Raw genomic sequence first — 25,933 nt, forward strand, 5'->3', positions numbered from 1 at the left:
CCAAGGAAAGTAATGTTCCAATTTTCTTTTTAATTTAAACTTTCTTTAACAAATTCAAATATTTTCTATTATTAATTTCTGCTTGGTGAACAATTCGGAAACTCTGGAGCATACGAAAATATTATTAACAATAGTGAAAAAAAAAGTTATAGTTGAATATGCGCTTAAAATCAGATATAAAAATACAAAAGTAGTACTTAAGATAACGTTCGGATTGCAAATACTACTGTAAACTATTATTTTGTACTAGGTTACATTTAAACTAGGTTGTCCATTGGTAGTGGTACAGGGCATTGAGGGTAAATTGGATACGCAAACCAGTTGGCGTTTGGTAGTATCCTAGGTTGGGAGTTAGTGGAGTACATATCTATTGGTGCAGCCGGTATTAATTGCGGTGTCATAAGTCCCATATTTCCCCTGGAAGAACTAATCATTCCTGAGCTCATACCTGGAGATCCCATGGCCTGTGAAGGAACTAGATTATATGATGGCTTCCCGACATAATTTCTATGGTAGAAATTGCTCATTAATGCGTTCATAAATTTTTTGTTGTATTGCTGCTGACCGAATTTGGCTGAGCTATGGTTTCTCTTCTCTTTTTCATTAGTTTTTTCTGAATTATCTATTTGATCTGATGATTCATTTGATAACGACTCATCAAGTAGGCTTTGGCCATCCTTTTTCTTCTTTTGTGCGTACGAGACTGATAGTTTTTGAATTGCTCCCTCGAGATAATACCCATCGGTTGATAAAATAGCATAGGCAGCATCTAATGGATTAGCAAAATAAACAAAGCCATATCCCCTGGATATTCCAAAAGGTAAGTCTTCGTCACTGCTGTTGGTACTCTTCTCCTCTCTTGAACTGCCACCAACAGTTATAATTTTGCAGCTAATTATGTTTCCAAAAGGTCGGTAAAAATTAAATAAGTCTTTGTCGGACCAATCAAGCGGTACGTGTTTGACATAAATGTTCGATTCTTGCTGCCCTTCTAGTGGAACAGGTAATCCATATATATAAGGAAGATTGTGCGAACCTCTTTTTATAGGAGGGTAAAGATCATAGCCAAAGGTATAATTATTCATTGAAGGCGGAAAGGTGTTGATTCCACCAGCATATGGAGATGTTTGTTCGAGATAATTATTTCTTGTTTTTGGATTTGTTTCAGTTGTCTTAGTGTACAAGGTAAAATGGGATGTTGTTTTGTTATCTTTATTTGATGCTTTATTTGCAATGATATGATTACCACAAAACTCAAAGCAGTCCGTACTTATTTCGTGAATTATCCTTCTTGCTTGGTCGTTATTTTGGAGCTTAATAAAGCCATATCCTTTATACTGGTTCAATGAATGGTCATAAGGAAAATAATAAGATATGACAGTAACTGAAGGAAATGCCTCTGTCAAATCGTCTATGAACTCACCTTCATTTTGTATGTCTGTAGGAAGATTGCCAATGAATACACAATTATTAATAGTTAGATCGTCGCTTGAATTATTTGTCGACCAGCTATTTAACTCAGGTGAGTTATGTTTGCCTCTATGATGAGTGTTTACTCTCATATTACGCACAGATAGAGAAGACGCAGATGAGTCAGATGACTCGTGTGACAAGAACAGACGTTCACGCTCCTTTCTTTCTATGTGATAATTGATAAACAGTGTTCCTTCATCGCCATTGTCACTTCTAATCTTTGTACCATTCATACATCGTATGCATTCCGCTGCTTCAGATCCCAGCATGAATGATAAAAATCCAATTCCCACATTCTTGTTATCAAATAATATCTTCAAAGAGGAAATTGTGCCAAACTTATCAAACGTTTCCATGAGTGTGTTCAACGACATGTTCTTTGGTATGCCGCCAATGAATAGGTTTCCAGGATGTGTTAGCGCATGGGTATTAAGGCTAATTGACCAATATGCAAGCGCACCTTTTTCAAATTCTTCTTTGAGTATTGCTTTGACCTTCTTTAGACAGTTTTTTAAGTTTGGCATATGCTTGAATTGAAACTGAATAACTCTTTCGTAACTTTCAATCTCTTCAGTATCTGCATTGCCAGATGCAACTAGTTTATTTTGTTCATTATTAATATTTTTAAGCGATAAGTATTCCGCTCTCTTTGTTTCGTTAAGTGATTCATAAGGTTCTATTCTTTCTTGTGGAACAATTAGTCCTTTGTGATCGGTTGCACAATTATTCAAAGCGGCATTAAGCTCTTCATTGGTTGGTTTAAGTCTTATAGTTAACTGATTAGTATTAGCTATATTTTCGATATGTGGATTTCCTGCCATTGTAAAGTATATTTCAAATATTCGATAGTAAAGCAAAAAAAATGTATAGAAAAGTTTCAAACTATATGTGCGCTAATGGTTTTCTTATTCTTCTTAGATATTATGATTTAAAGCAATGTAATCATACCTTAGAATTGACAACAAAAGCGTGATAGTATATTTTTTGATTTAATAGCCAATGCAAAAAGGGATCTTTGAGATTGTTATATTCAAACTTTAAAACTGTTCCGAAACTTCTCTTTTATAATAGTATAGAAATCTGTTCCTATGGTGTTAGCACTTCATTTAAATACTATTGTATATCGGAAGATTTATGAAATAAAAAAATGGGAATAAAGCAAATGTCCAAAAGCATAATGTTTTTTAGCAACCAAAGCAGGTATCTTAATTTCTGTTGATAAGATGTAACTGGCAATAGATCGAAGCCATTGAAAGAGAGCAAACATACTAGCAGTTATTGGACAGTGTTGAACAATAAAAAAACTATTGCATCTGTACAACTTGTTTGTCATTGATAAGAGCGTTCGAATCATTTTACACTTTGTTAATTTTACAGACGTTTCACTTAAGAAAATATAGTACAAGTAAAGGTTGATATTGTAATCATTTGTTTGCTATTGTAGTCAGTCCAAATTAACATTAATATTTTTAATTTGTTGTGAATGTTTCTTTGGTGGACTAAGTTGCGTGTGCTTTTTTTGAGTTTTTCCGTAGCGTCAGTCTCATTGAATAGGAAATATACAGAATTGAGGGTTATGCAGAGAGAAATTTGGGGGAAGTGAGAGAACTAGTAAACGAGTTTGTGTTCTTCCAAAAAGGGCACACAGCACAAATTCAATCTGGCTCGAATAGAAGTAATTGCTGTTCACAATATCTTACTACTACGATATATCTATAGTAAAGGAAAAATAGGGAAAAAAGAAGCCCATTAATGTCCTTAACACAAGACGTTCCCGTTAAGATCAGCCGATTACTAGTTTATTCTTACAGTGACTCCCTTCCTCATCCCTTTAATAACTGTGTTTGTCTTACAGAAGCATTCTTTCTCTGACTCCATCGGAGAAAATTGGTTAGGATACAAGATGTTAATTCCGAAATTTCAGATGGTTCATAAATGGAACTTGTAAAACCCATACTTTCGCTTCAAAACTTGTTGTCACAATTTCTACTTTTAGAAAGAGCGTATAAACGATTGACGTGCAAATCAATATTTCCGAATACTAAATACTGAGTACCTGGGTTTTTTTTTTCTTTATACAAAAATGACTGCAATCAGTAGAATCTGGGCAGACCTATTTTTTCCGAAAAGAAGTACCCATCAATTTTGGGTTTTTTGTTCCATTTTGCTGCTGTTTCCACGTTCGTTGAAGCTCTGGACTTTCTTACTTTTACACTTTTACACTGATCATAGAAGCAATGGAGCACTCAGGGAACAAAAGAAAAAGGGCGTGATCCCTAAAGAAAAGTTCGAACAGGAAAGCTAAACTACAATGCTTAATCGTCTCCGCTATTTGAAGACACTTTTACCGAAGCCATAGATAGAGCAAGGTAGTTCCACTCAATCTTGCGTGGGTGTTTTGTAACAAGTTATCACATCTGAAAACAGCCATGAACAGCCTGAGGATGGAAGGTTGCCCTCTAACACTATGCAGTTCATCTTTTGTTTTCATTTTTTCCTTGTTATCTATGCAATTCTGTCCCCTTTCTTATTCTTCCAAGAATTTACTTTGTATAGATAAATTGACAGCCAATGGCTAGAAAACTGCAAATCGCTGCTACCGTAAAGTACATGTCGTAAGCCTGATATATTTTTGGCAATATGTCCAAAGATATACAAAAGAGTAGTCTTTCTCCTTGCCTCAAAACGCAAAAAGGATAAACTGAACACAGCACAACACCAAATGCAAGGAATTAATGCACTAGAAGGATTATTCGTTGAGCTGTCATTCACACAATGAAGAATACGGCACTTTGCTTTATCCTTTCTCCTTCGCTCCATAGTGATGGAAGAACAGCCAACGCAAGATTTCACGCGCATCTCGATCTGAATTGCATCTCCACTCAGCGCAATTCACCGTCTGCAATGAAAATCCCGTACAGCTTCTTACGCTATCACAGAAGAGCAATTTTAGGGATGAAGTCCCCACAACAGTCAGTACAGCCACTGCTTCTTAGATAACCAGTTATGTCTGAGGTAATCTGTTCCCGCACAACATAAATCCTTCCCTGCTCCTTCGTTTTTCCGCTTCTTCCCTCCCCCCCCCTGCCATGATCTTCTCCACAGTGGCTGTGCTTCTTCTGTAGAGCTGTTCTCCTAATAATGGCACAGCGAGTGTGGTGTGCATCTGCTATTGCAGGTGCTGAGAGTGAGAGAAAAATGGACGCAGTGAACGCAATGCAGAGAAGGAACTAATCAGGTCTCTTGTTTGTGCAGCATGAACGTGGACTTTGAGGATTACATATAACATGTTGTACGTACGTTTCTGAGTAGTGGACCGGGAACAGGCAATTTGCTTTTGCTGAGCTTATTCGAGTCCAAATTGGAAGATCAACTTTTCTTCTTTTTCGAGAGGCCTTCCGAAGAAACGGACGGAGACTTCAAACTAAGAGGCTAGATGATTAACGCAACGGATATTAAAACAGGAAAAGAGGTTTGGGCTGAGAGGCCGCTGGAGGCAATCATTTAGAGGACGTGATGGACCCGATTAGGATCAACAGTAGACCAAGTGGACCAAGTGGACCAAGTGGACCAAAAGGACCAAGTGGACTGGCTAGAACCTATTCGTTCCCAAGCGATGAACTGGTTGCAAATACGGGTGGTGTAGCAAGACTTGGATATCGAATGCTGCCTGATAAACTTCAAGTACAACGAGTATTGCAAATGAAGGCATATCATGAGCCTGGCGCATCTTCTAGATAGCTTTGCATGGAACTAGTCTCGAAAAATGAGGGTAGAAAAAAAAGGGGATCTACGGTGAATGGATTCTAACAATATAGCCTTTGATGTATCTTGCTCCAGTCTAAAAATAGATTTGGACTGTTTATCTCAGAATGTAGTAGCTGAAGTTGAAATACTCAGAGCAACTATAGTGTACGATAGATTCTGCAAATAAAGGTGCCGTTTTGTGCTTTAGAAAAGAAAAGCTTCTTACAGTGGAGTAGCTACCAGCATTTGCGACATTTTACTACAACAGTTTTTTCTTGAAATACTAGTCCAACTACATCAAGTCTCCATCCGGCATTGGGATTGCATTGCTGGATGGATATAGTGGTTATTGTATAGAGGACCCTCGCAATGAGAGTCGTTTGTGAATCACAGAATATATGTGTTATTTTCTTGTCCCACTATTTGGCAAAGTAGTAGTGCTATTGTTAAAGTGAAAAAAAAAAAATATCGCAAAATTGATGGTAGCCGAATATTTGTCGTAACTGTGACCTTAAGATACTTTTTGTACTTTAGAAGAGCGTTAGAATAGTTTGCCAACTACTGCATGTCTACTTGTACCATAATGGAAATTTTGGAATATCACTGACGAAGAGCGTATACCACGTTTATACCAGGGGAAATTGGATAGCTGCATGCCTTTTCTTGACTGATGCAATGCAAATTTGACCCCTTGAGACATTTTTGTTCATATTTTTTGACCGTGAGGTTGATAGTATCAGGAATTTAGTTGCTCAACATTTTTTTCTTTTTAGCATTCATGCTATCTCTGCCATCTTCTAGGTTTACAAGATCCCACTCTTGCTAGTAATAATGACATTAATAGTGATGGAATTAATAATTATTGTAATAGTAATAGTAATGATAATAGCGATAAAAAAAAACAAATTAATGGTCATAATGTGATCTGCTTTCTTTTTTATGTAATACTTACAAAATCAAGAGAATAGTAAGCTAATCTTGACTTTTGTCCCTATTGGCAAGACTCAAAATGCTATTCCATATTTGTTGCTCTTCTTGAGAAAGCTATATCCGTTTTTTTACACAGCCGCTTTTTGTCATTGATAACAGGTTTTGACCAATACAAGACAATTCCAACGTCTTCCATAAGTTTTACTCATGTTTCATAAGTAAGCAACCGGAAAAAGAAATTGCCTCACCGATTGAATGAGCCCTTGCTTGTATCCAAATCATCTAGATCTAATGGATGAGACCATTTTTTTCAAGAATGAACTTGTATCTTTCCATTATCCTATACCATTCCATTATCATATCTTTTATTGAGTACTTATCTATTATCTCACGTGACTCTTCTATTTTTTTTCATTTTTTACTTTCGGCTCGATATGATTCCTTTTCCTCTACTACTTCAATCCCGTTAGGAGAATTGGAAGGGAAGCAAACGAGCACATTACAAGGTACGAGCTGCCTCGAATGAGAAGAGTCGCTCTCTCCGTTCCCTCATCGATAATGGAAAACTAATCATTCCAAACCCTTAAGAGGACTAATGTTTGTTCTTATCTGACTGCAATTGTCATCAATTAGCCATTCTATTATTCTAGTTGTAATACACATCTGACTCACCATAAGGTATCTTAACCAGTGAGGGAAATTGGTAATGTTGAAGATGCAATTGAGTTCTGTCAGGTACTTAGCTACCATAGCTAAAAACTCAACCCCCAAATTGACCGATGTCCTCATTGTAGGTGGTGGTCCTGCTGGTCTTACGCTTGCTGCAGCAATCAAGAATTCTCCAACTTTAGCCGGTCTTTCAACTACGTTAGTAGACGCTGGGGATTTGAAGAAAGTTGGGGAATTTCACGACCAACCACCAGAGCATTTCACCAATAGAGTCGTTAGTATAACTCCAAAGTCTCTGCATTTCATTGCCGAAAGGGCTGGTGCTGGTGATTTCTTACTAAGGGACAGAATCCAACCTTATGATGGTTTATATGTCACCGATGGTGTCACCAAGTCTTTGCTCGATTTGGAAAAGCCCTCTATGTTGGAAATGATTGAAATCTTGAACATCCAATCAAGTTTACTCAAGAAATTATCGCAGTATGATGAAGTACTTGATGGATTTAAGCTTGTGGAAAAATCTAAAGTCACTAAGATTGAAAACACCGATCCTAAAGACCCAACTTCATGGCCATTAGTTACTCTTGATAATGGTGATGTTTACAAAACCAGATTACTAGTCGGTGCTGACGGATTCCAATCACCAGTAAGAAAATTTGCAAATATTGAAACTCGTGGGTGGTTCTATGGTACTTTTGGTGTTGTTGCTACAATGAAACTACAATACGACACATATAAGCTAAGGGGCTGGCAAAGATTTCTACCAGATGGTCCAATCGCTCATTTACCATTACCAGGTGAAAATGCAACTCTTGTGTGGACTACAACTGAAAGAATTTCAAAGTTGCTATTGACATTGGATCCAAAGGCATTTGCCTCCTTGGTCAATGCCGCTTTTGTTCTTGACAACACCGACTTACAATATTATTTTGATGAGTTGGAAGCCGGAAAGATTTCAACAAATGAACTCATTGAGGATGTTAAATTCAGAATGGACCAAGAATTTTCAAAACTAAGCGATGAAACTATGATAGACGAACTCTACCCACCCCAGGTTATTGACATAAAGGGTGACACTAGGGCCAGGTTCCCACTGAAGATGACGCATGCTGACAACTACTGTTCGCATAGGGTGGCTTTGGTAGGTGATGCAGCTCATACCACTCACCCACTAGCTGGCCAAGGTTTGAACATGGGTCAAGGTGATGTCGAAGCTCTTGTTGACGCCTTAGAGAAAGCTACACAAAGAGGTCAAGATATTGGTGCTCTATTGAGCCTGGAACCATTCTGGGCTGAGCGTTACGCTACTAACCATGTGCTACTAAATATGGCCGATAAACTATACAAACTTTACCACACTGATTCAGCACCTGTAGTAGCATTAAGAAGTCTTGGCCTCGATTTAACCAATAACTTCCCACCTGTGAAGAACTGGATTGTGAAGACTCTGACTGCCGACACTGAATTTTGATAGATGTAACGAACATAAAGAATTTTATCTATCCAGTAGGACCTATTGATTAATCCATCAATCTCTTATATAGTTATTTATTTGATCTTTAATATAATGAATCGTTTCCTTTTTACGTTCCTTGGATTTCCCAATTACTAGTTATTGACGGTACTAATAGTCAATTACAAACAACGAATTATTTATCTAACTTTTATTCATTTTGTATATTTGCTCTTAATTACATTCATGGAAACAAAACATGAAATTCAAACACACAAAATACTTCGTGAAAAAAAAGCGACGCTCCGTGCACGCCGCAGTATTTATTAATCTTTAAATCTAAACTTAAACAGAACTGTTGATGCTCACTTACTAGTCAAAAGCAAAACGAGCAACAGACTTATTTATAGCAAAGGTAAATATTAAGGCTCTCCAACAGAGAACCTTATCCGACAGATATAAAATCATTCCAAATTGGACATGTTATCCGTTTACAACAATTGTCCCTTATGGAATTTGGCACCTGCAAAAATTGTGTTTGAAGCACCCAATTCCTCTTCAATTCTCAAAATTTGGTTCCACTTTGCCAATCTTTCTGATCTAGCCAGAGAACCAGATTTAATTTGACCAGTTCTCAAACCAACAACAAGATCAGCAATGAAAGTGTCTTCAGTTTCACCAGATCTATGGGAAACCTGGACACCCCAGCCGGCACCGTAAGCCAGCTTAGCAGAGTTAATTGATTCTGTCAAAGAACCAATTTGGTTAACCTTCAACAACAAACAGTCAGCAGTCTTCTTGTCAATGGCAGTTTGGATTCTTTCAGGGTTGGTGACAGTTAAGTCATCAGCGATGATTTGAACACCTGCCTTAGGGAAGAAGTTAGTCCAAGCCTCCCAGTCGTCTTCAGCAAATGGATCTTCCAAAGACACAATTGGATATTTTTCCAAAATGGTCTTGTAGTAGTCACCGAGTTGAGCACCTGACAACTTGTTCTTAGCATCTGGATGTGGGTTCTTAAAGTCCAAGTCATACTTGTCACCTTGGAAAAATTCCGAAGAAGCGGGGTCCATGGCAATCTTCACCTTACCTTCGTGACCAGCTTCTTTGATAGCGTCGTAGATCAAATCCAAAGCTTCGAATGGAGTAGATAGAGATGGGGCGATACCACCCTCATCACCGACATTGCCAGCAGAAGAGCCGATTCTCTTCTTAGCCAAGGCCTTCAACTTGTGGTAGACTTCGGAACCTAGTCTCAAAGCCTCATGGAAGGACTCAGCGCCAACAGGAGCAATTAAAAATTCTTGCAAAGCCAGGTTACCACCAGCATGGACACCACCGTTCAAGACGTTGAAGAAAGGACAAGGAATGACGTATGGTTCTTTCTTCATGTCCGCCAACTCAGCGATGTGTTGGTACAGTGGCACCCCTTTGGCAGCGGCACCGGCCCTAGCGACAGCCAAAGAAACACCCAAGATTGCGTTGGCACCCAACTTACTCTTGTTCTTTGTACCGTCAAGCTTGATCATGAACTCATCGATGGCTTTTTGGTCCTTGACATCCAGCTTGGATTCAATCAGCTTTGGTCCAATGATATCGTTGACATTGGAGACAGCCTTGGTGACACCTTTACCTTCCCACTTGGACTTGTCACCGTCACGAAGCTCGAGGGCTTCATGAGAACCCGTTGAGGCACCGGATGGGACAATAGCCCTGAACATACCGTCCTTGGTGTAGACCTCTACTTCAACTGTAGGGTTACCTCTGGAGTCATAGACTGTTCTGGCGTGGACTTTAGTGACTGACATTTCTTAGTAGTATTCTTTTTTTGTTTGATCTAATATTTGTAAATTTCAATCGAGTATTTCTAACACAACTGATATATTATATATAATTCCAAAATTAGAATTAGTGGTTGATTTCTTGTAGCATAAAAAGAGGGATTACTCATGCTACTTTGACAAGAAAGTAAAGGCCCTTTATATACCTTTTTCCAATACGTGGTTTTTGGATAGGGATAACCATTGAGAAGTTGCCTTGTATTACATATCTAATTATAAAATTTGCGGTATTTTCATTATCACAGTAATCATAACCTATAATTGGACTCTGACTACAATGGTTGAAAACATCACAGGGGTGGGTCAGGCAACATGCAACCCATTTAAAAAACGGTTATCTCAGGAACCTGTTGAATAAAAGACAAAGCTGCAATACAATCGTTAACCTCCCACTGTGCAAACGGATATTATACATTGGTTTTCATGAATAAATGAGGTACTAATCGAATCAATATTCCCTGTTATCTTCAAAAATGTGTCTAAAAGAAAGTCCAATTACGTATTTTCTTGCATAATTTCATACAAACGAAAAATTAAGGGAACAGGGTTTACGTATGTTTCTGTGTGTGAGTGTGGGGGTGAGGGTTAGAAGGTATTGCAGTAAGAGAATGTCTAGTTTAGGGGACCTAAGAAGACGGTGCGATAAGCAGTTGTGGATAACGAGCTTCCCATAAATTGATAGCTAGCTATGTAATTCAGTTCCTGCAGTCATATCGCATCAAGTTCATAGGGTGCATATTATATTGCTCAATATCAATTTAGTGGAATCCCAAACACCCGAACAACACTAACGTGTGATACTGTTATACCTTTGGGCTTCCCATGATTTCGAAACGCATTAGTGGTGGTGAGTGGTGGTCCATGCGGCACAAAGGAAACACTTATTTGCTACTTCTTCTTAAGACAAGTAACACACAAGTAATGATAGAGGATTGCGATGTGAGTGAAGTACTCAAGTTGCAATCTTTTATTACCCTTATAGCTCCATATGGCCCCCCCACAGACCCACAGAGAGAAAGATGAAAATTGCGAAATCCGAGTAATATCTCAATATACGTACTTGATCACATTTATAAAAGTCGTAAGTTATTATAACATATTACACGTAACATCATATGACTTGAACCGTAATCCATTACACAATGTTTTACCCGGCCTCCTCCTCTTTGTTCACCAATTTTGCGAGTTTTCTTTGGCGGAGAGTCGGCTTCTCTCGGCAGTTTTCGAGTTTCGCATCTTTGGGGCTATTGAGTGTTATAGAAGGGCAGTGCCAAGGCGGTTCGTTCGATCTTGGGCGTCTATTTTTTATTAATTTTCTGTTGTGGAAATGGGCGGTTAAAAAGCGTTTACACATTTCAGCTTTTGATTAGCACTGCAGCAAGTGTGTCATTAATTCATAGAGGCTTGTCGAGGCGAACAGTTTGAGTTGCAAGCACAAAAAAAAAATAAATACTGGGTTTAACTAGCAAGAAACAACAAAGGAAAAATATAATCATATGGTTACGAGGAGGAGATTGCATCACCCTGAAGTGGAGCAGGTGTCTAAACGGCAGAAAGTCGATAAGGCTGAGAGCAAGAATAAGAAGCATGCGGACGTTGCTGCAGAGAGAGGTGAACAATCCACCGAGGACCACGAAGATGAATCACAGGACAAGAAGGACAAGAAAGTGGTAGGAGACAATAGAGACGAAGACGAAGAGGTGTCACCGAATGGACAAGAAGCAGCAGAGGATAACGACGATAGAAAGGATAAAGACGCCAAAGAGAAAGATACAGAGACGAATGATGAAGGCACGGAGAAGAGCCACACTGATGTAAATGATGATGATGACGATGTTGATGAGAGTAAAGAAGAAGATGCAGCAGCAGCAGTTGACATTACCAAGGAGAAGAAAGACGAACAAGAGAGCGATAACAAAACTGAAGAGAAGAAAGTTCAAGAAAATGAAGAAGAAGAAGAAGAAGACGAAAATAAAAATGATGAAGACGTTGAAGAACTGGGTAGCACTGAACCTGTAGATGATGAGAAGAAAGGTCTTGTTAAATTCGAATTTGATGGCGTGGAATACAAGTTTAAGGAAAGAGCAAGTGTGATAGAAGAGAATGAAGGTAAAATTGAGTTCCGTGTGGTGAGTAACGACAACACAAGAGAAAATATGATGGTCTTGACTGGTCTTAAGAACATCTTCCAAAAACAATTACCAAAGATGCCAAAGGAATATATTGCTAGACTGGTTTACGACAGGAGCCATCTATCGATGGCTGTGATACGAAAACCGCTAACAGTTGTGGGTGGTATTACGTACAAACCATTCAATAAAAGGCAATTTGCAGAGATTGTATTTTGTGCCATCAGTTCCACTGAGCAAGTTCGAGGGTATGGTGCTCACCTTATGAACCATTTGAAGGACTACGTACGAAACACTTCTGATATTAGGTACTTTTTGACATACGCCGATAATTACGCTATCGGTTATTTCAAAAAGCAAGGTTTCACAAAAGATATCACATTAGATAAAAAGGTATGGATGGGATACATCAAGGATTATGAAGGAGGTACCTTAATGCAATGCTCTATGCTCCCAAGAATTCGTTATCTGGATGCCGCAAAGATCTTGCTACTACAAGAAGCAGCTCTGAGGAGGAAAATACGTACTATATCGAAATCTCACGTTGTTCATCCTGGATTAGAATGCTTTAATGACATAGAAAATATCAAACCAATCGATCCGATGTCCATACCAGGTTTAAAGGAAGCCGGATGGACTCCAGAGATGGACGAGCTGGCTCAAAGACCAAAGAGGGGCCCTCATTATGCGGCAATTCAGAATATTTTGGTGGAACTGCAAAATCATGCTGCTGCATGGCCATTCTTAAGACCTGTCAATAAAGAAGAGGTTCCAGATTATTATGAGTTTATTAAAGAACCAATGGACTTAAGTACTATGGAACTAAAGCTGGAAAACAACAAATACGAAAAAATGGAGGAGTTTATTTACGACGCCAGATTAGTTTGTAACAACTGTCGGCTGTATAATGGTGAGAACACTTCATATTACAAGTATGCCAACAGACTTGAAAAATTCTTCAATAATAAGGTTAAAGAAATACCTGAATACTCACATTTGATCGATTAGATTCAATAGTACTATTCTTCTGAGTTTGTAACAATATTTAGAGGATTATCCTTAATGAAATATATGAAATTATTATTATCCTCTCATTTTCAAAAATGCAAAATTTCTATCATTAAGTATGTAGAAACACGGTAAATAGACACATAATATATATACAAAACAAAACCAGTTGGTATAAGAATCTTATCACAAAATTTTTATTAGTTACATGAAAAGTCTCTTAGTTAATTCATAACTAGAAATCATGATTGCACAACTAGGAGCAATCTTTGCAACTCTGGGAGCTAGTCCGGTATACAATGCCCCAATTCCTTCGGTTTTACGAATATAGTTTAGGAATCCAAACATTGTGTTTGATGATCCGTACTTCAAATTCGAATTCGCTAATTTCTTATCCGTCACAAGACTAATTTGTTGCCGTGTTTTACCCACATCAAAAGGATGTGTACATATAGCTGCGAGAGAGCCACTAATAAAACCACCAAGGAAGCTATTAGTAAAATGGAACCAATTTGAACTGTTTTTATCAAATGTTGATGGAGACAAATAGGCTACTTTCGTTTTGTAGAATTCATAAGAAGCCCAGTAAATAGCACTGAATGGCACATCTCTCCATAAGGTAATCTCTAGACCCTTAAACATAGTTTGTGCTACACCACGCATGGCAATCTCACTTTTAATCTCGTTGAACAAATCCCTGTACATTATTACTGAACCATTTTTCATCGAAGAGCTAGGGATGCTTTGAAGTTTCGTCTTAATAAGTTCTAATGGAGCTACCGAAGTGGCGGCAAGAGTTCTGGCAAAAGCTCCGCAAATTAATGGATTGATAGTCGGATACAAGCCATTCAATGGAGATCTATCTCTTACATACTCATAACCAGTAAAGTATACCACATTTGCGGGAATTGCCATAAGTAAAGTAATTGATATACCTCTCCACAATGTAGTTACACCTTCAAATTTTGCTATTTTCTCAAAAGCCTCTAAAGTCCCATTAAACTTCTGGTTTCTGCAGTTCAAATTTTGAAAACATGTACTCTCCCAGAATATCTTAGGTACAGTGTCAATTCTATTAACCACTTTAGACTGTCGTAGCTGCTCCAGAGTGTTCCTTCGTACACCTCCTTCACTAATTCTCTTTCTGACTTTGCTATCATCGAGCTCCGAAATATCAGCACACCCGCAATCCGCTAACATCTGCTGCTGCTGAAGCCGTATACGTACCACATCCATCGGCGTTAGTATCACAGATGTCAACAGTGAGCCCACAGTAGCACTCATCATCCGTTCCTGGATGGTCAGAGTCGCTGGAGGTCTGTCTGTCATCAGTAAGTTTCAATATAACTTATATGTTCAAACCAGGTAACCAGGAGACGGTATTCTTCAATCTGAATCAACGCTATCTGTATATTAGAAGCTACCAAAAGAGAAAAGTGTTTCCGTAAAATAACTTAGCTCCGTCCGTTATTGATCTACCCAATACTCTCTATATAAGAGGCAAAAAGGAGGTTCACTTGACTAGAAAAACTGACACCCAAAGAGTATCAATCGCAATACCACTTTGACAGTTATATCCACATTAGTATCCTCCTACAAATGTCCGTCTATTATACTTGCTCGATGAGTCTAATTATTTTGACAAAATGATCAATAATGCTCACACCTCATCGCTATTACGTGAATTGTAATAACTGATAAAACCTAGAAAATCTGGGGGTACTGAGACTTCCAGAACTTCTTAGTAATCGGCCTTTGGCCATCGATGAGAAGTGACAGCAACATGCAGAGGTGCTTTCTGGTAATGCACCCCGGCCATCACCGTCCCTGTTAGTATGGACGACATCAACTATCATGTGATGATGGCTGCACACAAAGTAATATGATATTATGTTTTAACTTTATATATATCGTATCTGACCTACTTATTTCAGCCTCCTTTGCTTTAGCTTTCCCGTCGCTGTGGTGATTCTCTTACCGAGGTTGAGTTTCTTGTGATCGAGGTACTCTCTAGGGAAGAAATCGGTTAGCGTGGATTGCTTAGGTGCTTTCTTTCTCGCATTAATATCACGGATCAACGGTATTAACACTTCATCCGATTTCTCCTGGGGCCAGCCCAGGTAGCTATATAAAAATTGTCTTAGCATGTCTAAGTCTGGGTTTGCCCACGTAAAAGGAGTCTTATCATGGTCTACTTCGGGGTTCAAGTATGAGTCAGCCACAAAGACACTTGGAAAGTCATCATCAAGGATAATATCGTTCTTCACAAGCTTCTTTCTCAAATCCCTTCTAAATTTATCCTCACCTTCTTGCTTCTTTTTGTCAAATTGCCCCTCGTTGTACCATCTCTTAAAATTTTTGAGATCACCAAACTCCGCCAATATCTCCATACTAGATACTGGCCCCATGCCCTTTATACCAGTGGTGTAATCACTGCCCAGCAATTGAGCCAGCTCAATCATTGTTTCACGGGTCAGTCCTAATCCTTGATATATATCTTCAGAATCATAATACTCAACATAGTTCTTCTCTTGAAACATATTCTTATAAACTTTTTTACCACCAAATAGAAACACATCACTATCATCGGTAATGATACCATCCACTAGTTTCAAGTTTACTAGTTCTGCACATTGTGCTTCCGCTTCCATAGGTGCAGTTATATAAGGTATCCCAAACCTTGCAAGAAGCTCCTGGACATCTTTAATCATATCCATCGTAACTTCGTCAGCATCCCTCTTGTCCTTCACCTGTTGAGCGTATATCTCATCCTCAATGAAGGCATTCTGGGATACATCCTTATTATTTAAAGCGGTGACCCGAAATTCTCTGAAGTCTTCCTCTTCTCTTCTCAAATTTTCGGCTAGCTCCTCTTCTTCCTCTTCAGAGAAATTATAATCAAAGACTTCAGGTTTTCTCACTTGCTCATCGTCATAATCTTCTTCATCAGAGCTGCTTTTTTGAGCAGTTTCGGCCTTCTGTGATGGAGTTTTAAAAGACTGAAAGGCGCCAACTTCAACGACATCGTTAGGAGCTCTAGTACTGCTCAGTTCATTAATTGCATCTGTAGCTGCCAATCCAGATAAGAGTTGATATTCTTCTTTTCTTGGAGACTTGCTTATCTCATCTGCATTAGGCTTTAAGTCAATATCATTAACAAATTGATTCGCAGTATAGGGGTTTGACTTTTCAATAAAACTGTCATTAGTAAACCAAGAAGGAATCTCAGGTACCTCTCGATCTCTCTTTTCTCCCTCTTCTGCTGGCAAAACCTTTTGAACGCCATCAATATCATCTATCACCGGCTTTTCGACATTTGGACCAAATAACAGAGACCCTCCTCCATCTAAGGTAGGTATTTTATTTACAATGAATCGAAGATTCTGTTCAGATTCAGTTAATACCGGCTGGTTTGTACGATCACCCCTAATTATGGGTTGTTCGTTGACTTTATAGTTGTTGTCAACTCTCATTATACTTTCATTCGTAGCAGAATCATTAAGCTGTTCTTTTAAGTTGCGTTTCTTTTTGAAATTTTCCATTAATTCTATTTCTTTCATCTGCTGCTCATACTCACCTTCGGAATCATCAGTTGAAAGTACTTCAGCAACATTCTCATTTTGAAGATCTGGAGTTGTATCTTCCTCTATATGAATCGGTTTCATTATCTGTTCTTGGGCTTTCCTTTTTCTGGGAGAAATATCAGATGGTCGGGTATCTAAGAAGGACTGCACTGCAGCCCTTTTTATTTCGGAACCTGCCCCTGTAGTTAGTTTCCGTGCAGCTTTTAATGAGTAGTCTTCTACCTTCCTTTGGGGAGCTGGTTTTAAATCAACGTCTTCCCAATCAAATTCTTCTTCGCCATCCTCATCTTCTGCACCAAAAGAGGAGCCCAAGTTATTACCCATATCCTTTTCCATTTTTATGGCAACAGAATGTTCTGGATCATCTAAAAGAATTGCTTTATTAGCTTCCGAGCCATCGACATCGCCAAAACCTAAGGACCAGCCATTTTCGGTCTTAACTAATTTATATTCCTTGTCCTTTGTGCTTGATAGTCTGCTACCACCATTGCTGTCTTCATCCTCTAACTTTGACGCACCTCCATCATTCATTCCAGTTACATTTATCAACTTCTGTGTGAAAAAGTTTCTTCTCTTAAGCATATCTATTTGGAATTTTGAGAAATCCATGCTATTTGGAAATATATTTTCTAATTGTTCTTTGGAATATCCCATTCTTAATCTAGATCTTAATCTTAAAGTAGATAATATCATAAACTGTGTTGTTTTCGGCAGTTCTTCAAACTCTTTTGAGGCAGGATTAATCGAATCGAGGTCAATATCATCAATAACATCTGTATCTATCGAATTTATCAATTTTTCAAAATCATCCGCAGCATTAACCCTTTCATCAGATCTACTATATCGAAAACCAGGGATATCCGGTAAATCCCATTCATCGAAAGGTGTGAATACTTTAGAGGTATTGCCATTAGCCGTGCCATTAGAGGCATTACTTTGCAATTGTTCATTTGCGGCACCATTATCTTTCAACGTCTGTAACTGTTTAGCTAAAATTTTCTTGGCAGTATTCGTTGCATTGTCACGCTTGCCTTCTCTCCTTTCTTTTCTCTTTTGAATTGTCTTCCTTTTCAATACTGGTACTCCACCATCAAATACAAAAACAGGTTTAATACCAAAATAAAGCAGTTTACAAACACGCCTAAAAAAACCTGTAATATGTGCTGATTTGATTGCATTACCTTCTTTATCTCTAACAGCTTTTAGAAACTGATATATCCAAATAGAGGCATCAACAGCCATCCTCCTATCATGGAGAGATTCCAAACGGACTGGCTTCGCTGTCGGGCCAACTATATCCCAAAACGAATGAACACCCATAGTAAACCATTCGATTTTAAGGATGCAATTTTATTTTTGATATATTGTAGTAATTTGTAATCGATATTATATCTAAAGAACATAAGCTTTATGAATAAATTGGCGATGAGCTGTACAATTTTAAGGAAACCCAATATCCAAACATGTAACTATAGACGAAATTGTGGTTAAATTCCCAAAAAAATAAGAAGTTTGGATGTTCCAACCGAGGTTCGAACTCGGGACCTTTGCCGTGTGAAGGCAACGTGATAGCCACTACACCATTGGAACAAGTTAACTCCTTATTATATCGCAAAAAGTTGTCCGGCAATGAGTGTACAAGTTTTAGAAAATTTTTGGAGAAGAGATGTTTACACAATATAATAATATGCTAAGCTACAAGATAGTACAATAAACAAACACGAACTGCTTGAATTTCATTTGAAAACACATATGACACATATACAATCAAATTTTTTTACAGTCCGATTAAGCGAATAATAGACAGAGGTTGTAAATAAAGTGAATAATCGCGGTAACTTTTGAGTCGCTGATTGGTATAATACTAGCAAAACTTCATTCAATTGATTGCTCAGTGAATAATTATAGATATAACACTGTACAAATGGTATCATTTCAAAAAAAACAAGCATTAAGAAGAGAAATTAAAATAGGAGAAAGGCGCTGAGCGTGAAGTATTTAAGAGTATTTATATTCACTCAGTAAATGCGGTAAGGGATTTTGCAACAAGCCTCCTAATTTTTTATTCCTCTGAAAATCATATAGTAGCTTGACAGAGACTTGCTCGTTTGGTCATACTTGGTTGTCCCAATGATGTATGATAACACATACTTCGAAGGAATCAATTTGGACGTTTTCGCATATTTGTACGTGCCTTTCTGTTGTCTTTATGTATTTTTGATGTTTGACTTGTAGAAGATGACTTCGAACGAACATCCAAATTCAGGGACGGACACATCGTCGGGGTGGAAAACAAAAGGCGATCGAGGCGGCAGTCTCAAGAGGTATAGTGATTAGAAGACGGAATAAATACTACTACAAAATTTTTACAGGTCATAAATGCTATATCATTCGAAAGAGCTTAAGTTAATGCATATGGAACTACCACTTTTGAAATTTTAAAAAATTATCCTGAATTTTAAGCAATTTTTTTAGCAAACGTTTAACGTTTTTAATAATGACGACAAAAGGCATATAAAACATCAGGAGTAAGCCCAATATTATACAGTTTTCCATAAGAAAATAATTATTCATTACATTAAATACATGTAAGATGCAGTATAAGTGCATTTCAATTGCGTTTTCAATGTCTTTTTCTCTATACTTGCTATTGCAACTACATTTTTCCAAACTTATTTTCATTCGAAAAATCTTTTTTTTCCCACACTCTGTCGACAGAAAAGGGTTACGAATGGAAGAAAAGTTGGGTATCCGAGGAGTAAAGCCATGCCCATTACCATCTCACACTGTTATAGAATAGTTGCAAGTATTTTATAATCACCAAGATTGGTGGTGAATTTTTTTGAAGTCGACTGGCTTGTAACGTATTTTTATTTCCATTAATTTATTGAATGCTCAACAATTATTACTTCTCCTCTAAATCGAAAACAAGTGTAAATTCACCAGCCTTTTAAAACCAAAGTTTTATCAAAGGCTGAGATACTTCGAAAGCGTAGCCACCGGCGCCAGGGAAGAACTTGATTAGTTTAACCTTGCAGAATAATTCTGTATCACAATACATCCTAACACCATAACCAGTATCATCCAATTAAAAAAACTGTCTCCAATATCCTATCACTCTAGACCTACTGTTCTTCTTATTTATTTTATATATGCGCTATTACACAGTAAGATAAAGATATTTCTTTTTTTGAGGTGCCGCATCTATTTTTCTGTTCTCAACTGTTTCTCCGCCCTGTTGAACCAACCACCACCGAATGACGCTCGGCTACATGTATTTTTTTTTTGACTGCTTCGCTAACCTATCCCACTCTATCAAGTACCCGCATAGCCGGTTTCCCTTATCCAACATCTTTTTTTTTCTATTTCTCTCTTGACATACTTTACTTTCTACACTTATGCTTCTGTGCGTTTCCTATTTTTCCCTCACTCCCGCTTCCACTTCCAGTTCAGTGACAGTCATTCTTTTTTTTTTTTTTAATTTTTTCCTCTACACTAACTTAGCCGTTAGATTGTCAAAAAGTTAGTCAAAGTTCATAGCCTTTTTTTACATAATTTCTATATATTCCTACCATACCTATATTTTCTTGAAAAAAAAAAAAAGGTATAAATACCAATCGAATCTACCTATTATTTTCACCAAGATTTTTCTCTATCGATAACGCTTATTGCTATATTTTTATTTTCTTGGTTACAATATTATTTGGAAATACCTTTTCCCTCTTCTCTCTTCTTATCTGTCTTTTCGTTGGCTCTTTCTTGTTGCCCTTTTTTCCACCTTTTTGCCTCCAATTTTTCTTCCAGCTTTTGTCCTTATTTGTCCCTATTAAGACATTTACCTTTCGCCGTCGGCTTTATTATTTTTGTCCTTCTAGTTTCTCCCCTTGGAAGTTCACCTGTATATCTCTACACACGAGTACTCTCACAAGTAGCAGAAGAGCAAACGCATTAATTCTCAGTACAGATTTGCACCGGGAAAATAAACCAAACTAGATTCCTTTTTTTTAACGCTATTCGGTAATTTGTCGCTTTGATTTCAGGGACATATTTCCAGCACTACACTAAGACTTACAGAGAAGGGCCTAAACGCAGTCACTGCCTGTCTATTTTTGTCCAGACACATTAAATTCTGGACATTTTTACATCTAACTCGCCTTTTGGTAAAAAGAGTTCGAATCACAATTCGAGCCGTCAAATTTGGTGAAAAAAATAGTCATTTGGCATTCAAAAAAAAAAAATCAAAATTCAAAATTCAAAAATTCAAAAATAATAAAATAAAATATTAATTTAATCATATTAATATTTGTTATATTTTGAATTTGAGTCTTTGATAAATCCAGGGTCGCTGCTAACAAAAGTCGTATATTAGAAAGACACCGCCCTCGGCACTTTCCAAGCCTTTTAAATCCTGATTCTTAATATTAGACAGGTTAAAATTTTGAATTATAAAAAAAAAATTATTCAAAAATAATAGAAACTCTATTACCGAGTTTTTTTTTCTGGAACAAATTGAAACATTGGTTGGATATACTGAATATTGCTCAGTAACCACAAACTAATAGCAACTTTTTTTTCTGGCTCGAGAAACCCTTTCAAAATTCAGTTTTCGAAAGCAGAGAACAATTTCACAATTTTTTTTTAATTCACAATGACATTAAGAATGAGAGGCCATGACAATATTGAGGAGGAGGTGAGTTCAGGCCATGACTTTGATGATGGCCGTAAAGTGGTTAAAGTCGAGTCCCCACTGAGAGAGACTGACGAGTCAGAATCAGATGAGAAGAAAGTCCTGGAGTCAGCCAACGAGAGAGAAGTGCTAGGCACCACCACAGATGATGATGGCTACATGCTACCTTCATTGGATCATCCCATGGAAAAGAAAATCCTAAAGAAGATGGATCTTTTCATCATCCCATTGTTGGGTCTGATGTACTTCTTGTCTAACTTGGATAAGTCAAATATTGGTAACGCCGAAGTGGCGGGCTTGTCCAAGTCCATTGGCTTGAAGGGTAAAGAATATAACATCGCAGTGACAGTGTTCTTCGGTACCTACATTGTTTTCGACCCAGTCGGAGCTAACCTACTGAAGATCATGGGCCCAAACAGGATGATGAGTTCATGTCTACTTTGTTTCGGTGCCATCTCTCTTGCCACTGCTTTCATAAAAAACTACGGTCAATTGCTAGCTGTTCGTCTATTACTGGGTATGTTCGAAGGTATGATCTACCCTGCCATTAACATGTACCTATCTGTGTGTTACAGAAGAGAACAATACGCTGTGAGATTTGCCTTTGTCTTCACTGCGGCTGCTTTGTCATCTGCGTTTGGTGGTTTGATCGCATACGGCTGTTCGAAGATTCACGGTTCCTTAGAAGCATGGCAATACATCTACATTGTTGAAGGTGCAATCTCAATTGGATTTGTACCAGTATACATTTGGGGTTTAGGTAGAAAACTAGAAGACTCTTGGTTTTTCACTGAAGAAGAAAGAGAATATGTTATAGAAAGATACAACACCATGAACACCTTCAACCCGGATGAGAAATTTGAATGGTTCCAAGTTTGGCTAGCTGTTAAGGATATTAAGACCTGGGTAAGCGCAATTGCCTTGTTTGGTATTGATTTAACCACATTCGGGTTAACAGTGTTTTTACCTATCATTGTTACAAGTTTAGGTTTCAGTCATGTTAGAGCACAATTAATGACAGTGCCAGTATACTTCCTAACAGCTGTTGTTTTCTTCGTCTGTGCCATTTGGTCTGACAAACTGAAATTAAGAAGTCCGTTTATTATCGGTGCATGTTTGACAACAAGTATTGGGCTGGCAATTGTTTTAGGTTCTACAGTGCATGGTGTGAGATACTTTGGTGTTTTCATTCTATGTATGGGTATTTATGTCAATGCTGCTTGTAACTGTTTATGGTTGAGTGGTAACAATGGTAACTACTTTAAGAGAGCTACAGCATTAGGTATAAATCTATTCATTGGTTCAGGCTCAGGTTTAGTATCAGGTCAAATCTTCTTGGCTAAAGATAAACCAAGATATATCATGGGTCTTTCATTGTGTCTTGGTTTCCAAGTCTTATCCATTGTTATGACAGCTCTTCAATTCTACTTGTACTATAGATCCAACCAGCAAAAACAAAAGATCATCGATCATTGTCATGAAATTGGTGAACCAATTCCTTATGATGAAAGATTAAGTGATCTGAATCCTGAATTTAAATACATGTATTGAATTCCTCAATCACAAAAAATCTTAACAGTGTACCAATATTAAAATACAATATAAGAGACTATTCTCATATGATAGAATCAATGTAATGCGTCATGATACGTATACTTATGCCTAAAAAAACAAAAGAAATTCCATGCTAATGCTATTGTAAAACTGTCTAATGGAATTTACTAATTTGCTAACATTTTTATAATTATATATTTACCTCTAATTATTCGAATTTAATCTGGTTTTTTCGTGTATGCCATGCCATATTCCATATTTATCTAGTTTTCAATCTGAAGAGTCATCTGTGTACTCCTCTGAACTGTCTAAGTCATCTTCTCCAGTCTCTGATTCTGAATTACTACCTTCATCACTTTCTTCTTCAGTATCCTCTTCTTCAGATGAAATATGAGGCTTCTTGTCCCCCGTGGAATTATCAATACTTTGGTTGAGAGACTTCTTGTTCGGCTGCTCAGGTATATCTGAGAAAAATTCCTCTAAACTTTGTAGCTTATATTTTTGTCCCCTTTTCGAAACATAAGTTGAATCTTTGGAAGGTTTTGCCTCAAAGTCTTTATTCCTATCAATAGATGATGAGAATGCATTATTAGAAATTGTATCTCTTCCTTTAAAACTGTCTGAGGATATGCTTGTATAATATTTACGGTAGTCTTTAGTAGGTGTGGGCTCTCTGATATCTTGATTTTCTGATACAGGGTCAGGTGAGTATTCCCACTTTCTAAAGAGGTAGGCATTTATTAGCGATGATGAAACCCCATAGGAAATGAGGCTCTTCACATTCTGATCTTCACTTCCATCTCTATTTCTATAATTTGATGGGAAAAGCTGCGGTTCCGGCTTTGTGCCTTGAAGAAGTAGAGTACCTATTTGTAGCTTATCTTCATGAAAAAGTGAACCAAGCATACGCGCTCTATCCCTTATATCAAAATCGTCATCATATTTGGCAAGGTAAATAAGTGTATTGAATATCTGATACAATCTTGATTTTGAATAGTCATATGCCCCATCTCCAGTGGTGTTCGCGCTTATATCATAAGAAAGTAATTTTGCTGCCAATAGTAAAATTTGATGCCTTGAATATCTCCCTTCTTGAGCAAAGTTTAATGTCAACTTCCGTAGTACATCTGGGCATACTGAAAATTCAACCCTAGCAATTTCTCCAAAAAGCCATATTATTCCAGATCTAGCTTTATCATGTAGGGTATCCTGTGACTCTAATAATGTACTTAGTTCCAATACTGTTTTGATATGAGACCTTGGATTAGAATGAAGAAGTACTCTAATCACATCAACGGCTGTATCCATTAAATTTTTATCTAATTTTTGATATGTTAAGAATCTCAGAAGCCACTTTAGTATTTTTGATTCCCAAAGTTCTGAGAGTTGACCACATATCCCAAGAGCAATCATAGCTTCCTTTTTTATATTCTGTGCTAAGTCGTCGTAAACGTAGCGCCTAATCTCTGTTGCAACGCTATCAATCGTTTCCTCCGTTACCAAAGATGATAAGACCTTAAGTTTGAACTCTGCTGTAACAATGTTATCAGTTGGATAAAGAAAAAACTGCCTAAAGTATGGTGTAAATATTTGCGGATCCACAGTTGACATCAATAATATATTCTGCAATATTAAACTTTTGATACTGCCATTAGTTCTCGAGTTATTAATCAGATTGGCAATAACTTCTGGGAATTTGGTCCTTCTCAAGGAGCCTGGTGTCGAAAGTTGTAAAATAGCCTGACAGCATGTAAGCAAAACAGCAAAATTATCAGAATATATCAGCTTTCTTATTCCAGATAGAAGTAGATCAAGGTCAGGATCATTTTCAATCGTAAATGCCGTATATATAATTTCTTGGATGTCATCTGGTAATGGCATGCTCTCCTTTTCATTTTCAGAGTTTCTTAATAGTGGCTTTGGAATATACCTCTTGGAATACAGCGTCAATGAAGTTATCATATATATCTGAGCGTTCGAGTCCAGTTCATGAAGTATATTACAATACCTTCTGAAATGACCATGGAGCCAGTCTAAATGATCCAAGAAGTGTCGATAAAAAACAACTATCACGGAAGAAATTACTGTGGGATCGCTATCAGCCAGTAATTCCTTCAATGTGATTTCAAGTTCATCTTGAAAATCCTCATAGGCAGATGTGTAGATCTTAGCGATTGTATATGCAACTTCAGATCGCACAATTGCTGATGGATCAGAAACACTTTTGCGCATACCATGAATTATTATAGGTTCGAGGGACTTTAGTCTCATATCAACGAGAGACTTTATTGAAAAGGCCCTTGTTTCACTTAAGGTGTCATTAACTAATTTCTGAAGTGAATTTACTACTAGTAATGCAACATCTTGATCAATCTCCGCATATCGTACTAGATACAAGGCCACAAGCCTTCTTATACGCATATCATCGGTATGAACAGTTTTTACTACATCAGGCAAATAGGATTTAGCATCAATTGTGTTGTCGCCTAGGGCCATCGCACTAATTAAACATTTCAAACCATCCTTTACCTCTCTTGTATTTCTCGAGTTCAACAAGGTCTTCAATTGCCTCGGCGAGATTGTTTTTGAATATTGCTTATATGAGGATTCACCCAATTTGGAGGACGCAACGGCTGCAGCCTCCAATGTCAGTGTGCGGGCTGACTCTAACGCAGAAGCAAACTGGCTCATATAAACAGACCTCTTATTCCGAATTGATATCTTTCTCTGATCTAAGCTGATGCGTCCTAAATAAGTAAGCACATATTACACAACCACCTTGTTTTCACTATCAAATCTGATATTACTATTGAGATCTTTGGATTAGGTAGGGGAACGTAAATTATACTTAATGACGA

At 37.6% G+C, this 25,933-nt stretch overlaps 8 protein-coding genes and 1 non-coding gene across 9 annotated transcripts; 3 read left to right on the forward strand and 6 right to left on the reverse strand.

Moving 5' to 3' along the window:
- Window positions 1-257: 257 nt before the first annotated feature.
- Window positions 258-2,294, reverse strand: RIE1 (Rie1p; the record flags this gene model as incomplete). The annotated part of the gene is made up of 1 exon (XM_446326.1): window positions 258-2,294. One exon carries the CDS (start codon window positions 2,292-2,294, stop codon window positions 258-260), a length of 2,037 nt encoding a protein of 678 aa, XP_446326.1.
- Window positions 2,295-6,856: 4,562 nt separating this feature from the next.
- On the forward strand, window positions 6,857-8,290 carry COQ6 (putative N,N-dimethylaniline monooxygenase COQ6; the record flags this gene model as incomplete). The annotated part of the gene is made up of 1 exon (XM_446327.1): window positions 6,857-8,290. The coding sequence occupies one exon, from the start codon at window positions 6,857-6,859 to the stop codon at window positions 8,288-8,290; it is 1,434 nt and encodes a 477-aa protein (XP_446327.1).
- A 473-nt stretch (window positions 8,291-8,763) lies between these two features.
- ENO1 (phosphopyruvate hydratase ENO1) lies at window positions 8,764-10,080 on the reverse strand (the record flags this gene model as incomplete). The annotated part of the gene is made up of 1 exon (XM_446328.1): window positions 8,764-10,080. The coding sequence occupies one exon, from the start codon at window positions 10,078-10,080 to the stop codon at window positions 8,764-8,766; it is 1,317 nt and encodes a 438-aa protein (XP_446328.1).
- A 1,529-nt stretch (window positions 10,081-11,609) lies between these two features.
- On the forward strand, window positions 11,610-13,250 carry GCN5 (histone acetyltransferase GCN5; the record flags this gene model as incomplete). Its single annotated transcript, XM_446329.1, has 1 exon — window positions 11,610-13,250. One exon carries the CDS (start codon window positions 11,610-11,612, stop codon window positions 13,248-13,250), a length of 1,641 nt encoding a protein of 546 aa, XP_446329.1.
- A 204-nt stretch (window positions 13,251-13,454) lies between these two features.
- On the reverse strand, window positions 13,455-14,579 carry MTM1 (Mtm1p; the record flags this gene model as incomplete). The annotated part of the gene is made up of 1 exon (XM_446330.1): window positions 13,455-14,579. The coding sequence occupies one exon, from the start codon at window positions 14,577-14,579 to the stop codon at window positions 13,455-13,457; it is 1,125 nt and encodes a 374-aa protein (XP_446330.1).
- A 596-nt stretch (window positions 14,580-15,175) lies between these two features.
- On the reverse strand, window positions 15,176-18,154 carry RAD2 (ssDNA endodeoxyribonuclease RAD2; the record flags this gene model as incomplete). The annotated part of the gene is made up of 1 exon (XM_446331.1): window positions 15,176-18,154. One exon carries the CDS (start codon window positions 18,152-18,154, stop codon window positions 15,176-15,178), a length of 2,979 nt encoding a protein of 992 aa, XP_446331.1.
- Window positions 18,155-18,351: 197 nt separating this feature from the next.
- On the reverse strand, window positions 18,352-18,424 carry tV(CAC)1. Its single transcript has one exon. It is a non-coding gene; the product is annotated as a tRNA-Val (tRNA).
- Window positions 18,425-21,482: 3,058 nt separating this feature from the next.
- TNA1 (Tna1p) lies at window positions 21,483-23,072 on the forward strand (the record flags this gene model as incomplete). Its single annotated transcript, XM_446332.1, has 1 exon — window positions 21,483-23,072. One exon carries the CDS (start codon window positions 21,483-21,485, stop codon window positions 23,070-23,072), a length of 1,590 nt encoding a protein of 529 aa, XP_446332.1.
- Window positions 23,073-23,345: 273 nt separating this feature from the next.
- On the reverse strand, window positions 23,346-25,766 carry APL6 (AP-3 complex subunit beta; the record flags this gene model as incomplete). The annotated part of the gene is made up of 1 exon (XM_446333.1): window positions 23,346-25,766. One exon carries the CDS (start codon window positions 25,764-25,766, stop codon window positions 23,346-23,348), a length of 2,421 nt encoding a protein of 806 aa, XP_446333.1.
- Window positions 25,767-25,933: the final 167 nt, after the last annotated feature.

This window comes from Nakaseomyces glabratus, chromosome F, assembly GCF_010111755.1.
Source record: "Nakaseomyces glabratus chromosome F, complete sequence".
Classification (NCBI taxonomy): domain Eukaryota; kingdom Fungi; phylum Ascomycota; class Saccharomycetes; order Saccharomycetales; family Saccharomycetaceae; genus Nakaseomyces; species Nakaseomyces glabratus.